The sequence below is a fragment of the Pituophis catenifer genome, unplaced genomic scaffold (genome assembly GCF_029215685.1).
Source record: "Pituophis catenifer annectens isolate HBS135680 unplaced genomic scaffold, rPitCat1.0.hap2 SCAF_8, whole genome shotgun sequence".
Classification (NCBI taxonomy): Eukaryota; Metazoa; Chordata; class Lepidosauria; order Squamata; family Colubridae; genus Pituophis; species Pituophis catenifer.
This window is the reverse complement of record NW_027256888.1, coordinates 38,353,572-38,381,410: the sequence shown is the minus strand read 5'-3', so window position 1 is coordinate 38,381,410 and position 27,839 is coordinate 38,353,572. Positions and strand designations below refer to the sequence as shown.

General features: G+C 34.8%; 2 protein-coding genes across 2 annotated transcripts in view; one reads left to right on the top strand and one right to left on the bottom strand.

The window, feature by feature from the left end:
• Nucleotides 1-2,323: 2,323 nt before the first annotated feature.
• Nucleotides 2,324-2,992, top strand: LOC139320511 (claudin-22-like). The gene has a single exon (XM_070948861.1). It carries the CDS (start codon nt 2,324-2,326, stop codon nt 2,990-2,992), a length of 669 nt encoding a protein of 222 aa, XP_070804962.1.
• A 5,988-nt stretch (nt 2,993-8,980) lies between these two features.
• The window catches only part of WWC2 (WW and C2 domain containing 2), a 159,921-nt gene continuing 141,062 nt past the window's right edge, over nt 8,981-27,839 (bottom strand). The window contains exons 16-23 of the mRNA XM_070948153.1: nt 25,462-25,620; nt 22,975-23,138; nt 21,318-21,510; nt 19,717-19,878; nt 17,842-17,934; nt 15,030-15,272; nt 11,747-11,874; nt 8,981-9,065 (exon numbers count right to left, since the gene is read on the bottom strand). Of these exons, the coding sequence (XP_070804254.1) occupies nt 8,999-9,065; nt 11,747-11,874; nt 15,030-15,272; nt 17,842-17,934; nt 19,717-19,878; nt 21,318-21,510; nt 22,975-23,138; nt 25,462-25,620 (1,209 nt within the window). The 3' untranslated portion in view covers nt 8,981-8,998. The remainder of the gene's footprint in view (nt 9,066-11,746; nt 11,875-15,029; nt 15,273-17,841; nt 17,935-19,716; nt 19,879-21,317; nt 21,511-22,974; nt 23,139-25,461; nt 25,621-27,839) is intronic.

Genomic DNA, 27,839 nt, shown 5'->3' with positions numbered 1-27,839 from the left:
TTCATATGTTCATCAAATTTTTCTGAGACTTTAGTTCCTTACTACAAACTACAGGATTTTATACAGAATTTCAGAAGTTCACAACACAGGATACAGCATTACCGGTGAAGGTTTTTTTTGTTTGCATTTGCCTCCTGTTATATAAATTTATTTATTTACTTACTTACAATATTTCTATAGTTCTGTGTGGTTCCCAGTGGTTCACATATTAGGTTATAAAAAACAAGAACAAAATAAAACTGTTAAAACAATTGCATCAGTTAAGAATAATCTATATCTCTGCAGGGGCTGATCGGTGACCATAACAAATAATTCTTGAATTACATTGTCTTTACATCCTTTCCAAAGGACATCAGCATGGGCACTAACCAAATCTCAGAAAAGAGGCACTTTCAGCACTGCAGAGCAGAAGCATTGAGTCTAACATCCCTCTACAAGATGAGAGCATAAGATGTCTATTTGCAGGAGACAAACTGGACTGTTTGATGGCCAAGCTGTGATGGGCCTTATAGCTAGAGCCAGCATTATGAGTTGTACTCCAAAGCCTACTGGTGTTTTAGAGCTGTTGTAGCTCTTACTCACTAGAAACGCAGGCCACAATATTTTGCTCCAATTGCAGTTTCCAAATAATCTTCAAAGGCAGCATCAGATAAAGTAGATTGCAGTAATCTATCCTGGAAGTGATGAGAATGTGTTTGATTTTGATCAAACAGGATCTCTATCTTGGCAAATATTCAATTTCCTTAAAGACAATTCTAAAACTTCACTATGCAAATATTATACTGAAACCTAGTTGTAATCCTACGCTCAGTAGTAGGGCAATATCATGAACTCTAAAAAAAAAAAACCCCAGTACTATTTCTATGAGATCTACCACAACCCCGCAAGAGAGAATGGGCAACAAACAGGACAAAATTTGCTATCACTGCCAGTATTATGAAGAAGTGGAAATTGTGAAATTCTTCCTCTCTTATCTTAAACTTAAAGAGTGTTTTTTTTTAAATGAAGAATTTAAAGCCATTTTAGCCACTTTTGCTAGCTGCCATTGCAGAACGAAATAAAGCAATGACACAGTCCTTAATCTAAAGTACATTCTCTGTATTGAGTTAACATTCTTGATGATGAAGAGCCTGCTTTTCCTATGTGTTAGCAAGTATAAGCATATTATTAAAATAAGAAAATCAGTTGTGCATGCATGCCCTAATTTGCATAGCTCATTCTTTGCACTCCTAGTAGAAAAGTTTTAAGGTGTTTTTGTGACAGTAATATAAACGAATGAGACCTTAGTTATACCTGTTGAGGAAATGGATTACCAAACAGTCACAAATGCCTCTGTTTCAATCTCTAAGATTTATATTTAAAACCTGCTAATGAATAATCTTTGTCAATGGTAGATTCTTGAGTACTACTAGACATCAGTTGTATTCAAACTTCTATTTTTGAAAAAGATATTTATCTTGCATATTATTTCACATACAGCTCAAAGCAGCAAATATACCAATACTCCTTCCTATCTTCTCCACAACAATAACCTGTGATATGAGTTGGGCTGAGAGTGATTGGCTCAAAGTCACCCCCCTGGTTTTTCATGCCTAAGGTGGGACTGAAACTCATAGTCTGCTGCTTTCTAGGTCGACATCTTAACCAGTACACCAAACCTTTTGTTCTTGAAGTACTCAGATGTAAAGAAAGCCCATTTAAAAGTAACTTCAGACAGAACAGAAAATCAATATATCTCAAAGCTTTCTTTGCAGAAAAATGATGAGAATGAAAGATAAGACTTAATGTATACATTTAACTAAGGAAGTATAGTAGTACAGAAGATAGAAAAACAGGATCCCTTTTTCTACAAGGCCTTGATTTGAAGCCCTGAAATCTCAAATTTAGCTATTACAATGAAGGCCTGTTGCAGACAGACCTGTTTTTTTATCACCACTTAAAATCTAATTAATCCGTATTGAAGCACAAAGATTTCTGTTGTTTTTTTTTAGGTGAGGGGTCATAGAGCTTTCTTTGTTCATCCTCAGACTTGCAATCATCAGGCATTGGGATATAATTTTACCAAGCAAATTGAAAGGTAACAGATCAAATCCTTATCACAAAACCCAACTCATGGTTAAGCAGAGTCCTTCGTCCTTTGCAAGAAACCTTATATTCAGGAAGAACAAAAACATGTTTCAGAGTTCTTAAAGGGTTAATAGTTAAAGCTTATATCCAGGAGAGCAAAGAGCAACCATCATTGGAGCTGCAGCCACTATATAAAGTCAAAGTTCCAAAAAACCTGGCCAAAAGATTTTCCAGCCAGTCGATTGCATCCTTTGCAATGGCTTTAGTGAACCGAACCATAATGCAGTTAGCAGGGATTTTATTTTGCCTGTTAGGATGGGTCTTATCCTGCCTCACTACTTATTTACCACAGTGGAAAAATCTCAATTTAGAATTGAATGAATTGGAGATCTGGACAATGGGACTCTGGCAAGCTTGTGTGGTCCATGAAGAAGGGGGAATGCAGTGCAAAGAATTTGATTCCTTTTTAGCGTTACCCCCTGAGCTCCAAATTTCTAGGATTCTGATGTTCATATCCAATGGATTAGGACTTTCTGGTCTCTTACTCTCAAGTTTTGGATTGGATTGTTTAAAGATTGGAGAACAACAACAGGATCTAAAGAAGCGGTTATTGTTGCTGGGAGGAATATTCTGCTGGATATCAGGAGCTGCAGCCTTAGTCCCAGTGTCTTGGGTTGCTCATACCACTGTGCAGGAATTTTGGGATGAAACTATTCCAGACATCGTTCCGAGGTGGGACTTTGGGGAAGCACTTTTTATAGGCTGGTTTGCTGGATTCTGTCTCATTTTTGGAGGCTCATTGCTAAATTGCAGCGTCTGTTCTGTTGATACTCAATCGTCCTCGGTCCATTATACAGTGGCAGGTGTGCTAGATGCTTGTCAGCACTTGGAAAGTAACAACAGACCCCGAAGTCTAAGAGTCTGAGAGACACAGGAGACCCTATTTTTCCTTTCAGGCACTTAAACACAGTGTGCAGAACCTTATTCCAATTAAGATTAAAGGACACTTTGTTCCTTGCTCGATTAATTACACTTGAGTTTCTAATATTTTTCCTGAACTTTTTATTTCAAGAGTAGTGTTATCCTTCTTATTACAAGGCTGGCTGGCTTCACAACAAGAGTAGATTAAAATGACTATAGAAAATGTCATCATATATTTTTGTCTACTTCAACTTAAAATGTACTGTAAAAATAAAAATGCCCAAAGCTCAAATAAGTCATAAAAATATGAATCCTCATATTACACAATCATACCCTGCTAAATTTGGTACTTGATTTTCAGAAAATGGCTGTTTTTGTTTCTCTACTGTCTTAAAATTCAAAGACTATTCTCATTTAAACTTTCTGCTACAAATTCAAATATGCAGCAAAATCTTTAAATAAACCTTCAATTAGCAATACTGGTTAATAGATTCCAGTTCTATCTACAAACTAGGATTCATGTTAAAGCATGGAAAACACCAAGTTTTCCCCCCTTATTTGTATGCTGTTGCCTCTACCTATTTTTAAGATATAAGGGAATAGCTAACAAAATATTTTAATTAGATGTGAAATACTGGTACTGTAAAGAATCGGTTCTGTTGTGTTATGTGTTGATATTTGAGTGTTAAGTATATATATGATCCCAATATACTTTCTAAAGTCTGAGAAAGACTGTATTAATTTTACTGTGTGATGACAGCATTCTTTTTTTTTTGTTTACATCTTTTAAAAACTGGATTGCTTCTGTGCCATCCATTTATAATGTGTAATGTCTTTTATTAAGCAGCTCCAAGTTACATAATTGAATTTACAAACTTAAGAGTGTTAGGTTAATTATATTTGTACTTACCTGGAGGAAAACATTATTGAACTCTGTGGATTTGCTTCTGAATGAATATGAATTCAATTACATAGTTAAATCTATCCAAGTAAGGATTGACTATTGTTTCCTAAATAGAAGTAAAATATTAATATTTGAACTGTATTTTCAGTGTAGAATGGCTCTTATGAGTCTAATACTTTTGAAATCACGATTTGTCATTTTTCTCTATTAAAATATCATTGGAATGAACAAATAATCTAAATGTGAGAACATTTACTGTACCTATTTACAAATAGTAATAACACAACATTTCTTCACTGATCCTCAAACTCAAAGTATATTCACAAATGCTAAAACTTGTATACTTCTGATTATATTGCTTAATAGAAAAGTTAATGGTATTTTATAAGAAAATATTGTTAAACCTATTAAGTGGCTTGCAAGGCTAGAATAGCCTTATTTTTTATGAAATGAAGGAAGGTGCTCTGGAAAGCTACATGGGTAGTACGAAAAGGAAAGAAAGGATATAATGTAAAATGTATTTTTTTTCCTTTTAGCTTTGCCTAAAGAAGTCAAGGTTTACAGAATTTTAACACTCTTCACAAATGGACAATTGTCTGATGACAGAACATCAAGAGTAAAAGCTACAAAAAGTGCTAGTTGTATAAGCATTGATGTGCTCTATTTCTCTGAAGTATGCCCATTGTTGAAATTTGATAGGCGGCTACTCAAAAGATAGCTGTCAGATGGGAATATGGGAACACACTGTTCATTGGTTACCAGTGGATTTCTACTTCTCTGCACAGAATTGATCATAATTCTTTTTGTTAGGCCACAGAAGAAATGCACAGAAGAGTTAGTCTTTTTGACAATAGCTAAATCATTTTAAACTAAAAAAAAATCTGCCAAGTATATTAAAATTAAATTTAGGATGAAAATTACATCTATTCCTTTTTAGGATAATCTACATTTATGTAGTTTGATTTGTATTATTAGTTAAATAGACACGTTTCAATGTATTATATAAACAGATTTAAGATATTATTATCTTATCTATCATATACATATCTGTTAATATTGGAAGAATCCAGATTTCCAGTGTCATAAAATGTATTTTTAAAAATGACTTCTCTGTATTACAAAGTCTGTTTCCCATTCTGAAAATAGGGATGGACCTCAGTTTCCATGAAAATCTGCATTTAGTAATATAAAATGAAAACAGAGCATGGACTTGCTGCATTTCAGAGTTTCAGATCCAGTCAGTTTTATATTATATCTTAGTGTGTAAAATGTTATCAGAAAAAAAATCATTCACTGTCATGGATTATGGTTTGTGTAGGACCTCACATAAGTACAGTTTACATAATCATTGTTACTCAAGAAACCACCCATCCATAATGCTGATTAATGGACCACCATTACTGGTGAATGTTTTATGTGAACATTTGCACAAATCACATAAACTTGATTTAACTGGTATTGGTAAAGAATAGAAGCATGCAAAAGTTACTGTTAAAAAACTGTATTTTTCCAAATCATTGAAACAATTGAAAAGTGCAGAGACAAAGGTTAATCTGGATGATGTGTACATATACAGGCAATATTAGGATAGAAGACATTTGTGATACAACTTGATTAAATATTGAGTTCAGTTCTGAGCATTTAATACTTAAATATAACATAACTGTATAAAAATTGAAGTTTAGTTTCATCCAATAAAAGATTTGCTAACTTTGTTCATTTGGCTAAACAATATTGTATAATACTTGTAATACGACGTGCAGGATTGTACTGAAGTAATGATAATCAAGGTATTATTACATTTGTTCTATTCTCTGATAGGTAACTTTTATGATAAAAATGATATTAGTGTAGTATGAGACTTGACTGGTATTTGTCCATGATCACAGTTTTCAAAATTGTTTCAAATGCTAAACAGACTTTGTGTAAGACTTCCAGGACTTCAAAATGTTTTCTTAAGTATTAGTTAAGGTTGCTGCAATTTTAGTATGTGAAAGAAGACATGGATGGAAGATCCTTTTTATAAACATCCAACAAAATTTGTCTTGCCAATATATTATTCTTTTTGTTTCTCTCTAAATATTGTGGCATAACTTCAGAAGAAAAAGAGGGAAGTATATTTGTATGTGTCCCTAAAACAATTTGCACAGTAGCTTTCTTTAACCCGCAAATATAAATGTGCAGAACTGAACTATATTATGTTGTACTATACATAAATAAGACTGAAAATAAATAAATCACAAGATACAACTCTATACATCATTCTAAAACATTATTATACTGTAATGTCAAACTGAGAAGCTGAAATTATCAGCCTTCATTTCTATATTAAATAACTTTGCGACTTCAGCTTTTAGACAATTGACCTTGACAGAGTAAATGGCATGTACATGTTTAGTTCACTTCTAAAAGATGGGTTAAAAAAAAGAGGGGCACCCAGGAAATATTAAGCAGTTTCCTACTTCCAAGTAGAAGCAATATTGAAAAGATCTGAATAATTACACATAGTTGTGCATAATAATAGGACCCTTTGGGAGATTTACAAAAATAAATTAAGACACAATAATTTATTTCCTTTTGTAATTCTAAGGTTGGCAATGAACATACTGTAAATGTTCTCCTATTTTTTTCAACAATACTATTATATCCTTGAAAAATAAAATACAGCATGTCAATGTACAATTATGTTGCAAAATGAACAAGTACACAATTAGTCTTTTTGTTTCCTCGGGGTCTTTTTGTGTGTGTATGTGAATATGTATCACATACAGAACTATATGTCACTTTCATCAAATGGCTTTAAAACTGCATAAATAACTTTTATTCTCTCATTATCTTATGTTCCATAGCTTGGAAGCAATAGTTACATTGTTTAAATAGCCTGTTCTTATAAACTGAGAAGTTCTAATTTAGTCAGTGGGGAGTATGGCATGCAGATTAAATTTAGTAAAGACACTTATCACTACTAGTTCTTCAATCCCTTCTTAAATAATTAGATGCCTTGCTTTGGTCTGTTCTACAAAACTGTGACATCACCACTGAAACAAGGCGTTAATCACCATGTGTTCCATGATGATGACATCAAAACTAATCAGTGCCTGGTTATCAGATGAGAATTACCAAGGGAAGTGAGGATGCCAAGAAAACCTGTCCCTGTACTACAGCTATGCAAAACGCCTTGATGGACTGAATGAAGCAAAAGTCCTTGAAGAGATTCTTCCAAAGTTTTGGCACAGATTTTCTAGACTTTAAACTTGTTCACAGACTCTGCACATGTGGATACATGCATGATAACTGAAGGTCAGCTAGAAAAGTACCTCTACCTAGAAGGATGATTGATAAAGCAGCCACTTCCAACTTGAGCCTCCTGGAAGATGTGCAGTAGTTTCCTCAGCAATTTGAGAAAGAACAATTTGGGGTGGGATTTCAGATGTGCCCACATGGGCTTTGTGAAGCACCTTTTAAAATCAGAATGGGACATCTCGCCACAACCAATTCACCATGGCCAACTCGCCATGGCCAATTAACTATGGCCAACTCGCTGCGGGACAATTTGCCATTTAACAATTCAATTTAATTATTTAAAATAAATACTTAAAAATTTTTTTTTGCCATTCACACTTCATTTTGTCTGTTCTTTTTCATCCTTTCTTTAATGATTCTATTCCACAATTTCTTTGATATTAGTGTAACTCTTGTCCCACAATGAGTTGGCTGCAGCGAGTTGGCCAAGGTGAGTTGTCCATGGTGACTTGTCCATGGCAAGTTGGCATCAAGTTGGCTGCAGCAAAGTCATAGACCCTTTTCAAATACTTTGCCTAGAACCTATTGTAAACTTGTAGCCAGAAGCTGATTTTGGAGAATAACCAATTAAAAAAAAAATCACCTTGTATTAAACCTGTTGCTGGTTAAACAAACTAAGGTTATTGATCATGTTTAATCCTTATTGTGCCATAATTAATTTAGGAACCATTTTACATGGTCTATTTAATCTTAATCCAACTAATATTATTTTAAGTGCTCATTATCAAGGTTTCTTAGAAGAAATCTCTATAACAATAGTATACAATGGGTGTTTAGATCATTGTTTCTCAACTTTGGCAATTTTAAGATGCGTGGGATTCATTTCCAAGATTTCCCCAGCATTCTGGGAATTGAACTCCACGCATCTTAATGTTGACAAGGTTGAGAAACACTGCCTTAGAGAAATAAATTTGTTAAGAACAATTCTTGTGAAAATGGATATGTTTGGGCTCCATGAATGTAACTATTTTAATAAGCTCTTACTAGATATATTTACATATTAGTTTTAATTTTCATTCTTTGAATACTTAGGTTTAAAAGTGAATTTGAGTCCATTTTCCTAAAACAGCTGCCATTTGGGTATTATCAATTTTAACACATGGAGGGTTATACATACTTCCCTCATATTCTCTCCAAGCTCTTAGATACAGTGAGATTTGAAATACAGCCCCAAATTCAGTACATTCAAAAAGGATACTATTCCAGCTTAGTATTCTAGGTCTCTTCCTTCATTCAAGAAAAAAAAAAGGTAGAAAGGGAAAAAGATTTTTTGTCAGAGTTGAAAGTTCCCATGTAGACAGCAGAAATCTAAACAGAACCTGTATGCACTAAACAGACCTGCTGGCATGGAAGAGGACTCAACATTTCCTGAAAGCTATGTACATACTACTACTACTACTACCACTTTTTTTTTTTTGCAAAACCTATTAGATGGCTCAACAGCCATTTTCACAGTCTGTCCTTGTGAAAAAAAATAAGCAGGTAAATGAAACATATGGGATACATTGCATGATATAGAGCAGCAGTGCAGTTCATACATACTAGGATTTCCTTTGTTTTTACATATACAAACTGTACAAAGTTAGACTCATTGGTGTATCAGTGTATATTTTGCTTTATATTTCTAGAGAAAAGACAAAGGGAACAGTCTGCACATTTGAAATGTTACATTAGAGAATAGTATATGCATTTTATAAACAATATCTACAATTGAATTCAAAAATATGTCTTTAAAAGATTGTAGAACAATAATATAAAAGCATTCACTTAAAAAATGAACAACACCTTTGATGCAAAATATTGTTAGACATCATCAGCTGGTAGAGCTGGTATGCTTATTTTCGCTCTTGTGAAGTATGCCATCTTCTCCCTTAAAAATAAATATAAGGGAAACAAAAATGTGTTTAATTTATAATAGACTCCAATACTAGATAACATATAATAGACTCCAATACTAGAAGATAAAAGAATAAAGAAGCAATTTGCCTCAAAGCACTATATAACAAATCCTTAGGCTTTTAACATAGTGATTAGAAATACAATTTAACTGAGTTCAAGTAGGGTAGCACTCAAATGATATTTCTGTAAAAATATTTAGTTTTGCGATAGGCCACTTAACTAGTTTAGAAAGTTATGGGAGACACAATGTGCCTTTCTTCTACCAAGGGCTTCCATAGTTTCTCTTCCTACCTGGTGACAACATGGTGAATAAGAACATAAATGTTGATTTTACACATCAAGAGTTGGGATTTGTTTTGGAAGTCTGCTTTGTAGATTGGATGGATGAAAAAAATGAGATTACAAGTGTGTTGCATTCCAAGGAAACAGAAGAGACGGAGGCAGGAGGCACTTAGTAACCGGGGAAGTCAATATAGAGGAGGGTGCAATGAGATATGCAATCCAGCAGAGTCAGCTTCATTACTCACCACATTGGATTCTGTTAAGTACTTGGGCAGCATTTGGAATGTAATGGTGGTGGTGGAGGTTCTTGTCTACCTTAACTGGCACTAGCTGGTAATGATGCGCTAGCTGGTAATGATGGCAAGGTTTGCGTAGAGCAGGGGTGTCAAACTCACATTATCACTGTGGCATGATGTGATGTATCGAGACTTTTTTGTCCTTTGCTAAACTGGATGTGGGCGTGGCCAGCACGTGATGCATCCGGCCCATAGGCTGGGAGTTTGACAGCCCTGGACTAGAGTGTCTATCTTTATGCATAAGAACAGAGTAGATCCAGTGCAGCAATGCCACTAAGTCCCTTGTTACCTTTGCTCCACTTTTGCTACAAGAAGCAGTGCAGAGTAGAAACCTGAGATATGGCTGGAGAGAGCTGGGGCAATTGGAACAGAGACAGCTTGAGTCACTCACCTGAGCCCTGCTAGGGCTCAGATATTTTGCTGTCTGGGATCTGGTCCAGGGTCCTGTTCACTGAAGTGGTCTTTTTTTCTATGTGCAGACTTGGAGTGTTGGCAGACATGATCAACCGCCCACTTGGGAATGGGCTTTTTGGACATGGAAAGAGAGGAATGCAGATGTAGAAATGGATGGTGAGGCTAGTTACTAGGATCTATGGTGGGGAATGACAGTGGTTAGATAGGTTCATTAGCCAAGAAGGGTGGGGTTGAGGGGGAGTGGAATTGAGGGAAAGTAGAGGCAGATAGTAGCCTTAAGGTTGTAATGAGAAGAAGAATTTTTGGTAGACTAGATCCACCATGGAGGGAACAATTTTGACCAGATCTCGGAGTTGCTTGGTAATTCTGAACGCAGCCAATCACTATGATCTAGAAGGATGCAATGACCAGATCCCATCTTTTGTTTTCATGGGAACAACCACACCAAATTCTGAGTCGGGAAATGGACAATTTTCCAGCTGGAGCTTACCAATGGGACTAGTGACATCATAGAAGAAACTTATACAAGGACAGTATTTCTTGAGACAAAATCAAAACAAAACACTCCAACTCTTCTGTTCTCTGTAGCAGCCAAAGCAGAAATGGCCATGGACATACAGAGCCCCATGGTCAGATGGAAAGGAACAGTCCTGCAGTGGGTCAACTGCAGGTCACTGACCCTCTGAAGACATTTATCTGACATAAGAAGTTCATTTCAGTCTTTTTCTGTTTTCTGATGGAAAATACTACTTTCCTGCCAAATTACCTTGGTCTGACTTCAGCCTCCTCAGCAGCAAGCTGTCTCCAAGATGGAAGATCCATTGTTAGAACATTTCTTTCCAGCCACCTTGGGGGCTGGGTCAGAGAGGTAAAAGCATTTACTGTGAATAGGGTCTCCTAATCCTGTACAGTAACAGTTCCCTTATCTAGTGGTTATAAAGAAGAATGGCTAACATTTAGGGAAGAGGTCAGGGAAGTTTTCTAATAACCAAAATGGCCATGGTTTTAATTTGAACTGTAACCACTATTTCATCAGAGAAAGGCAGACAGATAGATAGAACTTTATTCTGGTCATCAGTTTCTAGCCAGGTGAATTACTTAGGAAAAACTGACTATTGACAGTCAGGATGCTGAAAACAAGTGTAAATAATTTCTGGTGTAAATAATTTGTTAATTGGACAGAAATGTCCTAAGATCGGCCAAACTTTTTTCTCTAATCCTATTCCCGATAGAAATAGTAGATATATTTCTTTAAGCTATCTCTGAATATAATACCTACACATTCAATTTATCACATTCATATGCAGAACTGATATGATCCTTTGCCCACCCCATAAGTATTTCAGAAAAGTTATAGTGAATTTATTTTTAATAGACAATAGACATAAAACAAGAGTATTTTACTTTTATTGAAAAAAACTAGTTCTTTATCCAAAGAGTTGGTTTAGGACATGGGACCCCAAAGCTAAATCTTGGATCTTTGATCATTTACTTCAGAACATTTGAATTAATTTATCTTGTAAATGATTGAAACTCTGGTGAAATTTACCACAGAGCTGTCTAATTCTAGAACGATATGCTGCATAGTGAAACTGAAAATTTCAATGTAGAAATTGCTGAACAGTTTTACAAAACTCATAGAGATACAAATTCTCCTCACCTGAAAGACTGCACCTGTAATGGCACTTTCTGGCTTTGCTCTCGTAATCGGCACACGTCTTTTGAAACTTTCCTCATCAATTTTTCTGCATTTAATCCCTGTTTCTTTTTGTCCTTTGACTGTTCGGCCTAATAAAAAAAAATTACAAGCCACATTTAATAACTCATAATATTATAGAGGAGTTAAGTAAGCACCTTGCAAACCATCTTCAGCACAAATAAAAGGAAAGGCATCTTGGCACTGCAATTCAAATGACTTTGGTCTGATTTAATTAAGATGTTGATGAATAAAAAAGGTCTACCTAATTCTTGACAGTTTCTTTAATGCACTGTAATCCGTGGGCAAATGTTTGTACACCAGAAAGTGATGCCCCAAATAGAAGCTCTATTAGCATGCCAACCCTTCCTATTAGCACCTGTAGATGGATTAACAGCATCTAAAAAAGACAGCAGGTCACAAAAAACCTTGCATGGCAAAGTGGCTTTGCATACCCAATAAGCTATCTAATTATCCTTTGGATGAGCTAAGAAAAAAATACCACTGGAATTTTATAATCAGTTTTTAGCTAAGGGTTTAACTTTTTTTCTGACAATTAAAAGTATATAATACACAGTCTAAATTATATTTTTTATCTGCTCCCTGTGATGTTGATTGGTTTTGTTAAATGCCCTCCTTTTGTGTTAATAGAATACTCCACTGCTTTAATACTTCCCTTAACTTTTTATATTAGTATATTAAAAGCCTTTAAAGTGTCTACTGACTTCGGCATTGTAATAGGTATAGTATTTCTGCAGTAGGCTGTTTCTGTAAACATATTGCAACTGAAGAGGGCACCCTAGGAATGCTTTTAACTATTCAAAGCAGTACACGACCATGAAAATATTTAAAACAGATCTGGCCCTGCTATCATGTGCATTTCCAATCTGGTCTGGTCATTTACAAAGAGAGAGACTCCTCTTCTCATAACTTAAATGGACTGTGGGTAAGACAACAGGAATTTTCTATAGTAGCCCCCATTTTATGGAATTTTCTTCTGTCATAAGATCATGAGGCTCCACTTTCCTGGTTTTTTTTTTTATAACATAGGAAAATAATCTTATTTCACTGGGCCTTTGACCTAAAATGATTGTGAGCATCATCAGTGCAGATTAAGAATAATCTCATATTGATGAAGTCATGTCAGGGAATTATTTTTTCTTTATCATTTCTGTCCAAACAAGCCAGTCTGGCATGGGACAGGGTAAAATTTTTGCTAAACAAACAAACTAACTAACAAAGAAAAACCCAATCTAGGTTTCAAGAGATGAGGATATGCGGGGGGAGATACTTTTAAAAATATTGAGTATGGAATATAGAGGTGTACAGGTAATCCTCAATTTACATCTATTTGTTTAGTGACCATTCAAAATTACAATGGCTGTGAAAAAAGTGACTTATAATCATTTCTCACACTTATGACCGCTGCAAAATACCTCTAGTCATGTGATCAAAATCTGAGTGCTTGGCAACTAGCATGTATTTACGATAGTTGTACTATTCCAGGATCATATGCTCACCATTTATGACCTTTTTACTGGCTTCCAACAAGCATAGTAAATGGAGGAAAATGGTTTCACTTAACACTTGGTTCACTTAACAACTGCAGTGATTTCCTTAAGCACCATGGCAAAAAAAGATCATCAACTCAGGCACAATTCATTTAACAATTGCCTTGTATAACAATGGAAATTCTGATCCCAATTATAGTTGTATATTGAGGACTACCTGTGTTCTGGATCGCCTATATGTCAAACTCACTTTAAGTATATCAGCAAAAATGTTTATATTCCTTTTCCTGCCAGAAAGGCAAATCTCTTATTAAGCAAGATTTTGCCAGAATAGGATAATGTACAGTATTTCCATGGTAGGCTTGCTTCTGTAAACAAATTACAACTGAAGATGGCACTACGTGAGTGCTTTTTAACTATTCAGAGATATACATGACCATGAAAATATTAAAACAGATGTTGCACTGTAAGAGTGTACATTTCCAATCTGGTCCAGTCATTTTAAAACCAGAGATCCTGTTCTCATAAAGTAAATGAGGTGTGGACAAGGCAACAGGCCATCATGGGGCTGATGATACCCCACTGCCTAGGGAACAACATTTGGTGGGCCCTTGGCAGTGGACTATTTCTGCTGTGGTATCCACATTGTGGGATCTTCATCCCTGAGGTGAGATTGGCCTTATGCTTCTGAAAGTCCCTCAAGTTACACCAGCAGGCCTGGGGATCCCAAGGAGATGGATGAACTAGTGAGGTAGTTCCATTACTATTAACATCTCTTTGTCTATTATTTCTTAGTTTTAGCTTTGTTTTTATAATTTTTAACATTTTAAATAATCAACATTGACTATTATTTTAGATATTTATTATTTTAGCTTCATTGTACACCACTGTATATTGTTTTGTGATATGAGCAACTATGTAAACTGGATAAATAAATAAGATGATGTGAGTTTGGTTATAATGAAATTCCTTAAGAATCTAAAATGTCTTGTGGATTTTGTAGATATTTAGTCATTTATAGAAGTAGAAAGTTGTTTAATAAAAAACCCAGCTTTAATTATCTGGTTTTCCTAAATTTGAGGCAACATGATCTTTCTATATTTAGAATGCAACAGTTTTACAACCAGTTCTGCCATATTCTTAAATGTTTTTAAAAACTAGGAAGCAGTTTCTTAAAGGCAGAATGGAAATAACTTTCCCTCCCCCCCAAAAAAATAGCTATCCTCTTGGTTAAATATAGAAACCTCCTGAGACCCTGTAACATCTAAAATTAATCCTCCTAAGGCAATTCTGTGATTATTGATATCCAAAGGCATTTAATTACTAAATTAATTTTTAGCACCATCATGATTATTGGACTCAATAATTTGAACTATACTAATAAGTTCTGAAGTGTTAGAAAAAACAGGAAAGTTCTCAGCAAAAAAAAACCCACTGTAGGCTGAATGGAATGTGGGGGGGGGGATGCTTTACCACATTAAACCAGTATCCATTTTTCTGAACAATTTGTTTAAATGCCTGCACTCTTCTAAGACAATAAGCCAGTGACTTCTGAACATTTAAAACCACTGAAACCCCATGCAAATCAGTACCTGGCAGTAGGAAAAAAAATTACCAATAATATAGAGATAGTATACATTCTGAGCATTTCAATTTTATATGAACACTCGGTCAAAACTGTACATGCAGACACTAAAACATCATACATTTGCCTCTTTATTAGTTCATGTTCATACCTCTTTTTCAGCTTGCTTCAAAAGCTTTTGAAATCTTTCATCCTCCAAAATACATGGAGGAAGGTCCGTCTGCCCTGTTGCTTTCATGTCTTCTAACTTCTGCCTAAGAGCACGAAGTGTCTGTAGTTCATCATTCAGGCGACTCTGACGGGTCCGGGATGCCTGAAGATCCAGCTCCAAGTCAAGAGAAGTACGCACCAGGCGCTCTCGCACTGCTCTTCGCAAGTTGGACTGGCAACTGGGCTATAGTTGCCAGGAATTCCATAAAATAAGAATATAATATAATACATGCACTGCATGAGAACAGCCCAATACTCGTGTGAAACATAACAAATTTGCTATGGGCACTAAGATACTATTTTTGTACAAATGAAGTTGCAGCAGACTAAACTCTAAGGGGTGGCTATTCTGCAGTTGTTTTTATACAACTGGAATATTTTTCAGCCCCTATAAGATAAGAACCTGTCATACAATTTTCCTTAGGCAACATAAATGAGATAACACAGTAAAAACATATTCTGCAACATCTTTAAACTTTATTTCAATATCAAAACACAACATTTTTGGTACAACTATGATGAGGGGTATCCCTAAGGGGGGGGAAATAGAAGCTTGTAATATTTCTAACTCTGAGATTTTAAAAGCGGCTGACTTTTAAAAAAAGATTGTGAACATCTTGCTAATGCATGCAAGTAAAATACATTACTATAGCAAATGGCAGGACAAAAGCTGAGAGATTCTGAATTCTACCCGCCATCATAGAAAGGCCTCTAGTGCTATGCCTATTTATGGGAGAGGAAAAAATGTTATATAATGTTATAGAGAAGATTCAGGACCACCCGGAGGACAATATTTTATAATAGTTGTACTGGAATTCACTGCTAGCAGTTATGGAAGATTGTCAAATTGGAAGATTTCTTAAAAGGGATTAGACAGGTTCACGGAGGATCATGCAATCAACGACCATGAATAGGCATAGTTTTTTATTACCCCCTGAATCCTTAAGCAGCATGACTTAACTGCATTTGGTTGGACAACATCAGGAAAAGAGAGTTATAGCCCTGCAGTCCAAGCTTGTAAGCTTTCCATGGGCCATTCCATGACAGAATGCTGGAGTAAATGAAACAATGGCCAAAGGACTTTTCTTATTAATTCTGTGTCTGCTACCCAGTCTCCTAGAACGGTTTTTGCTTAGGGAAATATTAGTGGGAACACTGCAATTTAGCAGTGCAACTCTAGCAGCAATTTATTAAAGATTGAGGGAAGGTTCTGGTATATGCATATATAGTGTTAAGAAAGAAAGAAAATTTTGGATTTTCAGGGTTGCTTCTCTCTCTCTTAACACTGGCTGTACAATATGTGGCTGCTCTGAAATTCATGTATTGTCGTGTATTGTAAAGAATTATGTTATAAAGTTATGAAACTCTTGAATTTATTTTAGAAAGCAAGCCTATGGGTAAATTTGTGCTAAATACATCATTGCATAATTAAAGAAAGCCAAGGAATGTATTTATTTTTTTGTTAAATTTTCATCCCACCTTTCCTTCACAAATGGTGCTCAAAGTGATTAGCTTGTTCTGCCTTTTAACTAATCTGGAAGGGTTCCATGTAATTGAAATTAAGCATAAATCTATAACAATAAAACATTGTTTGAGGACATATCAGTTTCCTTGGGATATATTTGGAAGTAAATTGTCTGGATGTTAACTTTACAATCTGAAAAAAATAAAAGAATATACCTTGTTTTGAGATGGATCTATTAATCTTAGTAGCAGCTCTCCAATCTGCTATGTCACTAGAACTGGAAATGACAGGCCTGTTCTCTGACACTATCTGAGACAATCTCTCCCTTTTTTAATTAAATGTGTAAGAGGATATAACATTCACAGTTCCAGGAACAAAACACAATTCTAAGAATAGCTACGAGTATAAATTTGTTAGTTGATGAGAAAAAGTGTCTGATGAACAATGTGAAAGTTAAAATTCTGGTCAAGAACATTTCTCTCCACCTCAATTTCTTTGATATATATATAGTTGTCTTTATGATTCTTTTTAATTATAAATTGTCCAGACTTGCGGTGAAATCAGGTGGCCTCAAAATTGAAATATAAAGTTAAATTAAACTAAAAAGAATTTGCCACTGACTGCTGTGATAAATGTCTAATTTGAAGGAAAGATTTCCATCAGTTGCAGAGTCTTTGCTTTGCATGCTTAGATTTAATCCTTAATCTCTCCAAGTAAGGCTGGGAAAGATTCCAATCTATATCTCTGGGGAGAAAGGATAAACAATAGTGAACTTGGACAAAGATCTGAACTAACATGTAGCAGTTTTTTTGTGTCCAAGTCCTACATTTTTCTTGACAAATTGGGTTGCATTGTCAAATTTATGAAAAAGATTGCCAGAAAAATGTCCACATACAAAAACAACTGTAAAGTATATTGTGGCAAATTAACTACAAGTTATGATCATCCCCTATATTGCAGCCTCACTCCTACCCTGGAAAAATCCTTTAGATGCCCAGTTTTACTATGAAAGTTCTCAGAAAAGCAGAAATGCAATGTCAAGAAACTTCCTTTGCTACTTCTTGTTCTCAAAGAAATAAATCGTTGTTTTTTTGTTTACCAGAATACAACCTTGGAATAAGAGAAGAGGCAAGATAATGATCTACATCTTCAATAAGAGATTGTACATGCATGCACATCAATCTGTGTAACATGCAAAGCAATGCTTTATAAATAAACCTTTATTATAAGTTTGAATATATTTGATGAAAATAAAGAAATGAGTAATAAATGATCAAACAATACCTACCCTTTTGACTCTCAAGCTCCGCCGTTCTGTGGAATTTCTCACAAAGAGAGTTCTTTTGGCCAATGTTGAGCTATCGCTATCGCTTCTATTCAGCTGTCAAAATAGAACAGACAGTAATTGAAACAGAGTGGGTAGAACTAAAATAAAAAAGCTACTGGTATTAAAACTAGCAAAAATAACCACTGCATATTCTGTTGGATTTGACTACAGTTTTGCATAAGAGATAATTAATGTAATACTGATAAAACAACACAGTTCAAACACCAATAACTTAATATACAGAAAAAATATTCACTTCTTGATCTTTAATGAGGCAGATGCTGTTAACACTACTGTTTTTTTGTGTTACTAATGGCAACAATGTAGGATCCTACTTGGAAGGGTGTGATCTAGGATTGACATGGCCCAAGGGGATGATATATGCAGTGAGTGTTGCCATTAGTAATTTTATTTTTCAACTGGACTGATTGCTATGAACGCATACCAGATAAATCCCAAATTGCTTCCAGTATGGAATGAAATGTGCAAGTGATCTGAGAGGAAAAAGAGGTTTTGTCTAACAAGGATTCCCATTATTAAATAAATGAAAGCACAAATAAAAGGAGGCAGGTGGCTATACAGAAAATCTGAACCATACAAAATGATTGTCCTTGATTGTCTTTTTCTTCTTACATTTGAGTTTTTGATGTTTACAGATCTTGGTTGAGACTGATTGATCATCCTGGTACTGGAGGGAGTTTGGATGGAAGAATTCATTCCACTATGAAGCCCTATCAGGAAATGATCAATTCCTCCCATTCTGTTTTGTAACAGCCTGAGGAGGAGAGTCAAGTCTCGATCACATGGTTTCCTTTAAGTAGATGTGTGTATCAGGAGAAAAAATTGCTGTTACAGTGTCAGAGAACTCCTGGAGGGGTACTACTACTGCAGTCAAAGATAAACTGCAAGGACAATGGAAGACAAATACACAAGTCTCTTTCAGCTTTAGAAAATTCTCAAAAGAGCACTGTGCAAGGCCAGATACCAATAGGAACGATTCACAGACTACAATGAAGAACCGTCTTTTGCATTGGAGGGCAAATAAATGTTGAAAATACTGAAAAGCAAATTACTTGATGACTCATCTGCAGCATAGAGTTTTTGATATTTTGTCCCTGTCGTATGAACATATTGTTCCAGATTACGCATGCACACAGCACTTTATTTGAAGTATTTCATTTTTGTCAGGAAATTAAAAAGCAGATAGATTCTAATTTGTTGAACCTTCTTCCTTCTTTCTTTGGGAAAGTATTCTTAGAAGAAGTGCTATTTTCATTTGGCAAATCATATTTCAAAAATTGCATGCTGCTAGACATGTCATAAAACAGCAAAATGAATATAAATATTTGCACTGAAATGGGTATCAACAGTAAAAAAAAAACACGAAAAAAATATTTTTGGCGTCTGCAAGCCAATTCTACACATGACTATTGAGAAAGAATGACTGGGTTCATATATTCCACTAAATGTAGCATATGGTGCAAACACAGTCAATTGCAATTGTCTTCAGTAAATCATGGTTAAACAATTCATGCCTTAGCATCCTGTTCAAACCATGTGTTTGCATGTCAGTAAGTGGAAGAGGGGAAGAGTGAAGGAATGTTAATTGTGACAACTTTATTCTAGCTTAATACAAAGAGATAAATGCTAACATCCAAATAGCTGAGAAGTTACATATTATTTTATAGGTGAAAGCAATAATTTTCATAGCCTCATAGCTGACAGATGGACACTAAGTTCTCTAGAGGTGGCCCACTGCCAGCAATGAGCCACTGCCAAAGAAATTAAATGAGTCTTTAGTTAGCAAGAGTTCATTGAGAACACTCTTTATCTTACCCTACAGATGTACTGGTTCCGCTCGCCTGGAGAGAACGTCTGTGAACGTACTATCATGCTGTTTCTGACAAAAGGATGCTGTTGAGACTTCAGGCTGGCTTTGTCCTTGGGTTGCATAGCTACACACTCAATCCTATCTTCTGTATTTGTTTCTCTATCAACCTGTGGATATATTATACATCATTTCTAATATTGAAAACCAAGACCTGCTCCCCAAATTATATCAATTTATGCCATTAGGACACTAAGTTAAATTCAAACCAAAAAACCAAGGCTCAAAATACATTAATTTCTTAAGAAATAAAAAATAGACAGACATTTAATGCTCCACAAAAATCTTTCTTTTATCTGGACACTGTATATTTCACTAGATAAAGCACCATATACTAGAAAAAAAATCTTTTCAGGATTCTTAAAATGAATTCATTCTAAACAAACAAATCCCTTGTCCATTTAAAACTACAACTAGGCTTTCTTTTAAATGGTGATTATTATTGCACTTTTAGGAATGTCATATGGACCGAATGTAGGACTTTTGTAGCAATGCTTGAACTCTATTTTTGACTACATCCTTTCCCAAAGAAAAGATTTAGCTAACCTAATTTCATGTGATCCTCATTTGTGACTTTCCAATCCAGTTTCTGACAAGCAAAGTCAATGGGAGAAGCCAGATTCTCTTGCATGATTTACTTAACTGCAATGATTCACTTAACAACTGTGGCAAAAAAGGTCGTAAAATCAGGCACAACTCACTTAACCAGCGCCTTGCTTAGCAACAGAAATTCTGGTACCAAGTCAAAGAATACCTATAATATGTTTCTTGGATTAAATATCAGTATTTAGGATTCTGGCATATGGAATGCCTGAACAATGTACATTTGAAGAGAAACAAATTGATTCACACTTTCTGGTGAATTAAATTTCCATAATTTTCTAAATGTTGTATTGTAGTTCTAAATTCCAGGCTTTAAAAAAAAATCGCAAATCATATAAAATATGTTTTTTTAGAAAAATATAGCCAATGTAAATATTTAAATACAGATTTTCATATGGATTATTTTTTAAAAATTCAGTTTAAAGAGGGAGTAGGGCAGAACAGATTTAGAAATGAACATATGTAAAATTTATAGTTCATGGACTGAAAATGAACTGATTCATCCATCCATCACATATATAACCGCCCGCCCCCCTTTCTAGCACTGTTTTTAAGAGCTTGGCCCTTGTTATTAAAACTTCAAAACAGTTGCAAAAATAAAAATATTAAGTGTGTATGCTAGTATAATTTAAACATTAAATAACTTATTAAATATTTAAAACATCCATTATTAAACATGAATTATCGAACAAATAAGCATTAAATGTTAACTAGCAAGCTAAATATTTTCTGTGGCTGCTCTAAGGACTTTTTTTCCTTGCTGCTACTCTTTTTTGTACTATGCAACAAAAACAGTACCAATTCAAAATCACTACATATATTAAATGCTATACTAAGTTTCTACATTTATCTGAAAATGTTTTGAGAAGTTTGCAATGACAAATATTATGGCTCAGCTATAAAAGGCATTCTGGGTAATATAGGAAATGTAATTTAAAATGCTCACCAGTATTGGGGATACTATTGTTTTTTTGTTGAGATCTACTTCTGTAAAGTTGTTGCCTTTCTCATGTTCAGTACCACCTGCCTGTTCCAAATTAAAGCTCATTCTCTTGCTATCTGTGCATTTGTCTTCTTTGGTGTCTTTGATTTTATTCTCTTCATTCATTTCTCTGGATACTTCTGCCAATATTCCTACCCTGGGAGAAGAAATCTATCCTTAATTTACTAAGGTATTTGGAAAATAAAATACCAGCATATTTGGAACCTAATATTCATACAATTAATGTGACATTATCAACAACTTATTTTCGCCAGAGGTAAACTTCTACTGAAACATTTCTATGGTTTCAGTATTCTCTTCTTTGGAAAAAGCAGAAGGATCTGTTATAAATTTACTGTGTTAGAACATCATAAAATTAAATGTAAATTTAATATTCAAGGTTATTTCTGAAGATAGATATTGCACCCTCTGCATAGTCACTTGGTGGAGCCCATGGATATTGCAAATAGATAAAATAATAACAATATCCTGAGTGGATAGAAAGTCAGAGCATCCATTCATCTGTGAAAATATCTCACCCAGCTAATTATAACCCAACAAGTCAATCATCTTTCAAACAACTTTACAGTAAAAGGAAGGTCCAAAAATTGAATCAACTATAATGAAATGTCTGCACCTGTCACATACCTTTTTTTCTTACTCTGAATATGGAGCACACAAATGGTAGGAATACATTGAAATTTGAAGAATGATATCATGTTGAGATCATGTCAGCTTTTGTTCACTTAGGGATTCATTGAAACATACACTTTGACCAAAGTAGCTTAAAGTTTGTATTTTTTATACACCCTGCACCTGTATTTTTTAACCCAGTTAATTCTCCACATGGTAAATTGGGGGGGAGGGGGGAAGCTAGGATGTTTCTATATAAAAACTTGTTAATCCAAGTAAATTGACACATTTTGGATTATATGTTTCATGAAAGATCCACATTCCAAATTGTGGTTAACAAAAGGCTGCTTAGAAACAACTGATTCACATTTTCAGAAACAAATGCTACCAATAAGCATTTCTTAAAAGAGAAGAGGCAAGAAAAGTCTACTGCCTTCATGCCCAGCTTAAATTTACCAGAAGTAAGATACTATATGAATGTTTGTTCTGATCAAAAATAAAGAAGCTCATGATAACAAAAGCAAAAGCATAATATAGACAGGATACATCCCCAGTTCATACCTTTTGCACATAGTCTATATTTTGTTAGCTAGATGCACGCTCCCCTTACTTGCTGGCTCCTATTTAAGGAGAATGATTATGCATATTCACCAGGCTGTATCCTTTTGAGACAAGAACACAGAACCCGAACATTGGATTGGAGACAACAGCATGGCTCCATTCGCCAAGCTGCATAGAAACTAATATTATTCATTATTTTCCTTGTTGCTTTCCCTATAATATTTGTGTTGTGTTTCTGTCACTGAGCAAAACAGCAGAAAAAAATATTCCTCCCTAAATTGCCAAAGGAATAATAGGTTTTCTTCCTATTTTTCTTACCTACCTACTGCGGAGGTCAAGCAACATTTTCTGTATTTTGCTTTTTTATGCTTCATATTTTTAAATGCTATTTTGTGAACGACCAATAAATAAAAATAGTTCAGCTTACCAGTCTTCCTCAGAACTTCGTGTTTCCTGAGTATCCTGTGCTTCCTCCTCTTCCTCCTCCTCCTCTTCCTCTTCCTCCTCCCCTTCCTCTTCGTTCTCTGCCAATTCTTGTTCTACAGCTTGTAGCTCAGCTGATGTCCTTTCCAACAATGCTGAGACTGCATCCTAACGAAGACATGGAAAGCAGCTCTACTTATACTAAAATATGTAAGAAGTAATGCCAGTAATACACCTGGTCTGTAATGATAGTGTAGATGGACCGAGCCCAGAAAAATCACAAAGCTGCTGAAACCTTTCAGATTAAATTTAATAAGCACACACGTATCTACAGAGAGTAGGATTACATCATGAAACACTCAAGACTGATTTAAACCTTGAATTGCTGCATGACATCATCTTAGAATTCATTAAATATATTGTGAAAATTATACCCTATAACAAAACTTTATATTTAAATATAATAAATAAAATTATTTTCAAAAATAGCATAGACAACAAAAATACTGACATGCAGATTACTAAAGACTAAGTTCTAATTCACAAATTGTAGGCAAAAGCAACAAGTTATATTGGTTTCTGACATTTACAAATCATTAATCCAGATTTTACAATTGATTTTCTAGTTTAAAACTGGGAATTGTCTGTATTATGAGATTCGTATGACCTAGATTTTGCATATACATTCTTTAAAACAATATTTTGTTTTCATTCCCTATCATTCAAAGGAAACAGAAAAATATATTCACTAATTTGAAGTCTGGTGTAAATGAAGTACTGTATTAATCTACATTTAGTTGTATGGAATAGACGCTCAAGTATAATGAAATTTAAATGGGGAAAATAGAGTAGACCATAAACACTTATGTTACATTCTGTGAAAAAAATAATCAGCTGCTTGCCAGCAGAAACATAGCATTTAGAAAGAGCAGTTATATTTCACTACTCTTCATTTATTGATTTATTTGATTGATTGATATTTCATTTTTCCATTGTTGTTGTTCCATTGGTTGATTGTTCTCACCATTAGGAAATTTCTCCTTAGTTCTATGTAGCTTCTCCTTAGTTTCCAGCCTTGTTTTGCATCTTGCCTTTTGGTGCTTTGGAAAATAGTTTGACCCCCCTCATCTTTGTAGGAGCCTCTCAAATATTAGAACATTGCTATCGTGTCTCCCCTAGTCCTTCTTTTCATTAGACTAAACATACCCAATTCCTGTAGTCATTCTTCATATGCTCCCTAATCATTTTTGTTGCTCTTCTCTGCACTTTTTCCAGAGTTGGAAAGGATTGAGAGTAGGATTGCATTTGCTTTTTTGGCTGCTGCACAACACTGTTGGCTCATATTTAAGTGATTGTCTAAGATTCCTCTCACAATTATTGGCACTAAGCCACGTTTCACCTAATCTTTATCTATACAGTTGGTTTTTCTTGCCTAAGTGTAGAACCTTACTTTTATCTACGCTGAATTCGTTTTTGTTATATAGGGCCCAGTGTTCAGGTCTGTCAAGATCTATTTGATCTTGAGCTTGTCTTCTGGTGTGTTGGCTATTACTGCCAGCTTGGTGTCATCTCCAAATTTTTATGAGTTTTCCTTCTAGTCTCACATCTGGATCGTTTATTTAAGAGTATTGGGCCAAAAGCAGAAGCTTGGAGTACCCCACTGCTTACTTCCCTCCATGTAGATGTAGTTCTGTGAAGGACTACACATTGAGTATGATTTGTCAGTCAGGTACAGACCCATCTAGTGGTGATGCTATCCATACCACATTTTTCTAGCTTGCCAAAGAAGTAGGTTGCATTACACTTCATCAAATGTTTTCCTGAAATCTAGGTATACAGTGTCCACAGCATTTAGTCACTTTATCGAAGAATGAAATAAGATTTGTTTAGCATGATCTATTTTTGATGAACTCATGTTGACTACTGGTTATACCTTTATTTGCTTGTAGATGTTCAATGTACAATGAACAACGTACAATGATGTAGGTTGGACTAAAAGATAAAAAGTGGTCCAAAATTAGTCAGTGAGTTGCCTGACAATGGACTTGAACCTGAGTCTCTGCAGTCCTCTCAAATCCCTCAACCATTATACAAGTGAGCAAACTACTGACAAAGAAAGTTTAATGTGGCAATATGCATTTTACATGTGATTCCCTTGTACTCCAACAAATAATGTTTGAATGTTAAGATAAGCACTCTGTTCCTTATAATGAAGAAGTTGTACATAAGCTTGACTGCATTTGCTTCTGTTTTTTAGCAATACATTCTGACAAGGAACTCTGGCTTATTGCTTTCCTCATAATCAAGATTTATCAATTCATTTCTAACGTTCATTGTTTGTTTAGCCATTGCTGCAAGCAGAAAAAGTCAACCGGAAGCCTAATTATACTTCTATTTATGATAATGAGACATATAGCAACTGGAGGCTACACATAATAATGTAGCACAACTATTTAACTGGTGCCACTTTTTTTTCTAGCAATCAACTTACCAAGGAACCAGGTGATGGATTGGCTGCCACAAAGACTGAATACTTCTTTGGCTTCACATTCCTTTTTCCAGCAGTGTGCTTAGAAGATAGCAAATTATACCACAGAGTAGATATCTCATTTGAAAAGGACACATCTCCCAGACTTATCTGGATTCCACCCTACAAAACAATGTATATTTGTTACAGAATTTTAATTTATGTAAAAACAAATATCATTAAAATGTTTTGTTTGTTTTGGCAGTCAAAAATTATTCTCCAAAGCCTTTTTATATTAGAATTATTAAAAACTTCATTTATATATTTATATCTTTCAGATTAAAATACAACATTTAAGATTAATATTACAACTGAAGTCAAATAACAATGCAACAAAGTTTTAAAAGTATTAGGTAAGGAAGACTTTCCACGTGATACACTTTTTATTATGGTTATAATGCAATGTGTGAGGTAGCCATTCTATAAAAGCCTGATGAATAGGATTCATCTATCTCTCAAGAGGGAAATTGCAGAAACATGTTTTAAAATGAAAAGTGAAGGGGAAAGCACAAAGATAAAGAAAGAGGGAAGATGAATGGGATTTACTTGGAGCAGTTGGCACAAGTGTTAAAGTAATTCTGGTTCATGATAAATCTTGAGGGATTAAGGACACAAGAGTCCTTGGCTTGTAAGATAAAAGGATGTAAAGCATTAAAGTGCCAAGAGAGTAGTCAGGAGTTGCAGGTGAAAACAGAAAAGATTATGATATTGATATTTATCTGGTGATTTTATTTGGTAAAATTTTTGTTTTTGTTCTTACTTGTTGCTCAATCTGCATTAAAATGGAAGTTTAAGGGGCATATTTTTTAAAAAAATAAACAGATCATTTGTTTAATTATAGATCAGACATACAATACATATCCAAAAAGAAAACAGAGTTATACACTATAAATCTGATCTACAGTGCAATAGATCGATGCAGGAGAAAGCACTGGCTAGGTTAATGCCTGAGGCAAAATATAGTTGGCCTCAGTCCATCTTATTCATGAGGAAAAAAATGGCCTTATATGCAAGAAAAGAAAATTTAAGCTCATATTTAGAGTCTTCGATAGCTTTATTGTATAAAAATGCCTTGGGCACCATCAATTTATATTCTGTCAATGTCTGAAATTATTAATCATTACACTTCCATTTTACAATCAACTACAGGTAGGAATAATAACTTGAAGAATATTAAGAAAAAAAAAGTCTGCTTCTAACTAGTAATGTTATATACAAGAAGTGGAACATTTTCGCTGGATGCACCTTTGCCATTGAAGTCAGATACAGTTTTGCATGAATGAGGTCCTAGGTTCAATGCACTCGCATGAGAAATCCCAAGCATGGAATTGTTAAATTTCCTGGCTAATATTTGGGTAAAAGAACACTTCTCAAAAATAGTAACCATAGTTTCCATGGACGAAAGTCACTGCAAAACACTTTCAAATAAATTAAGCACAGTTATGGATGGATGGAAGTTATAGACATTCAATTGGCCACATTGTATGTCCTGACTGCTCTTTGAAAAGGTTCACCACAATAAATATTAACCCAGGAAATTGCATCATCATAAAACCCACAGAGAAAATATTTATCTTCTTCCTTTCCTCATTTAAATGAAGCCTATAACAACCAAAGCCTTGCAGTTTTTCTCTGCAGTGGCATCAGAAGTGCTTCCTTCATTATCTTGAGTGTGAAAAACTATTCAAGCATTTAGCCTCTCAAGTAAATGGGGCAAGGAAAGTAAATTCAATTTCTATTTATTTAGATATTTGTATACCATTTCTCATTTGCATTAATACCAGAAAGAGTTAATGCTATAAAACAGTGCTAGAACACTAGTTATTAAAAGGACTAAAAATATTAATAAAAATAAGGTGATTGGTGAAAATCCCCCCTAAAAAGAAGAATGGATTTTTAAAGGAGTAAATGGTTGCATAGGAGTGATGTTTTGCAGAGGACTGCTGAGAAGGTTTACTTATGCTGTGCGCGGTAGAGAATGTAGGACCTCACCTTGAGAACATTAAGTGCCAGGAATATTACATACATGAGGATGCTAAGATAACATGCTCCCTTTTTAGGAATAATACTAATTTCATCATCTTGAATCTGTTTATTATCAGAACAACAGGTAATACAGATTTGGTATAGGTGTGATGTATCTACAGTATTCCAATCAGCAGTGGAGCTGCTATATATTAGATTAGTTGTAGCTTCTAGACCAGCCCACAGTGCAGGCCTAGGAACAGTGCAAAACATAGCATAGGAAATAAAACATGAAGTGCAAGTGGGGGAAATCACATTTAAACCATCCTGCTGAAATATTTACACTAGGTCCTTGCTATTTAGGAAGTGTAGTTCCC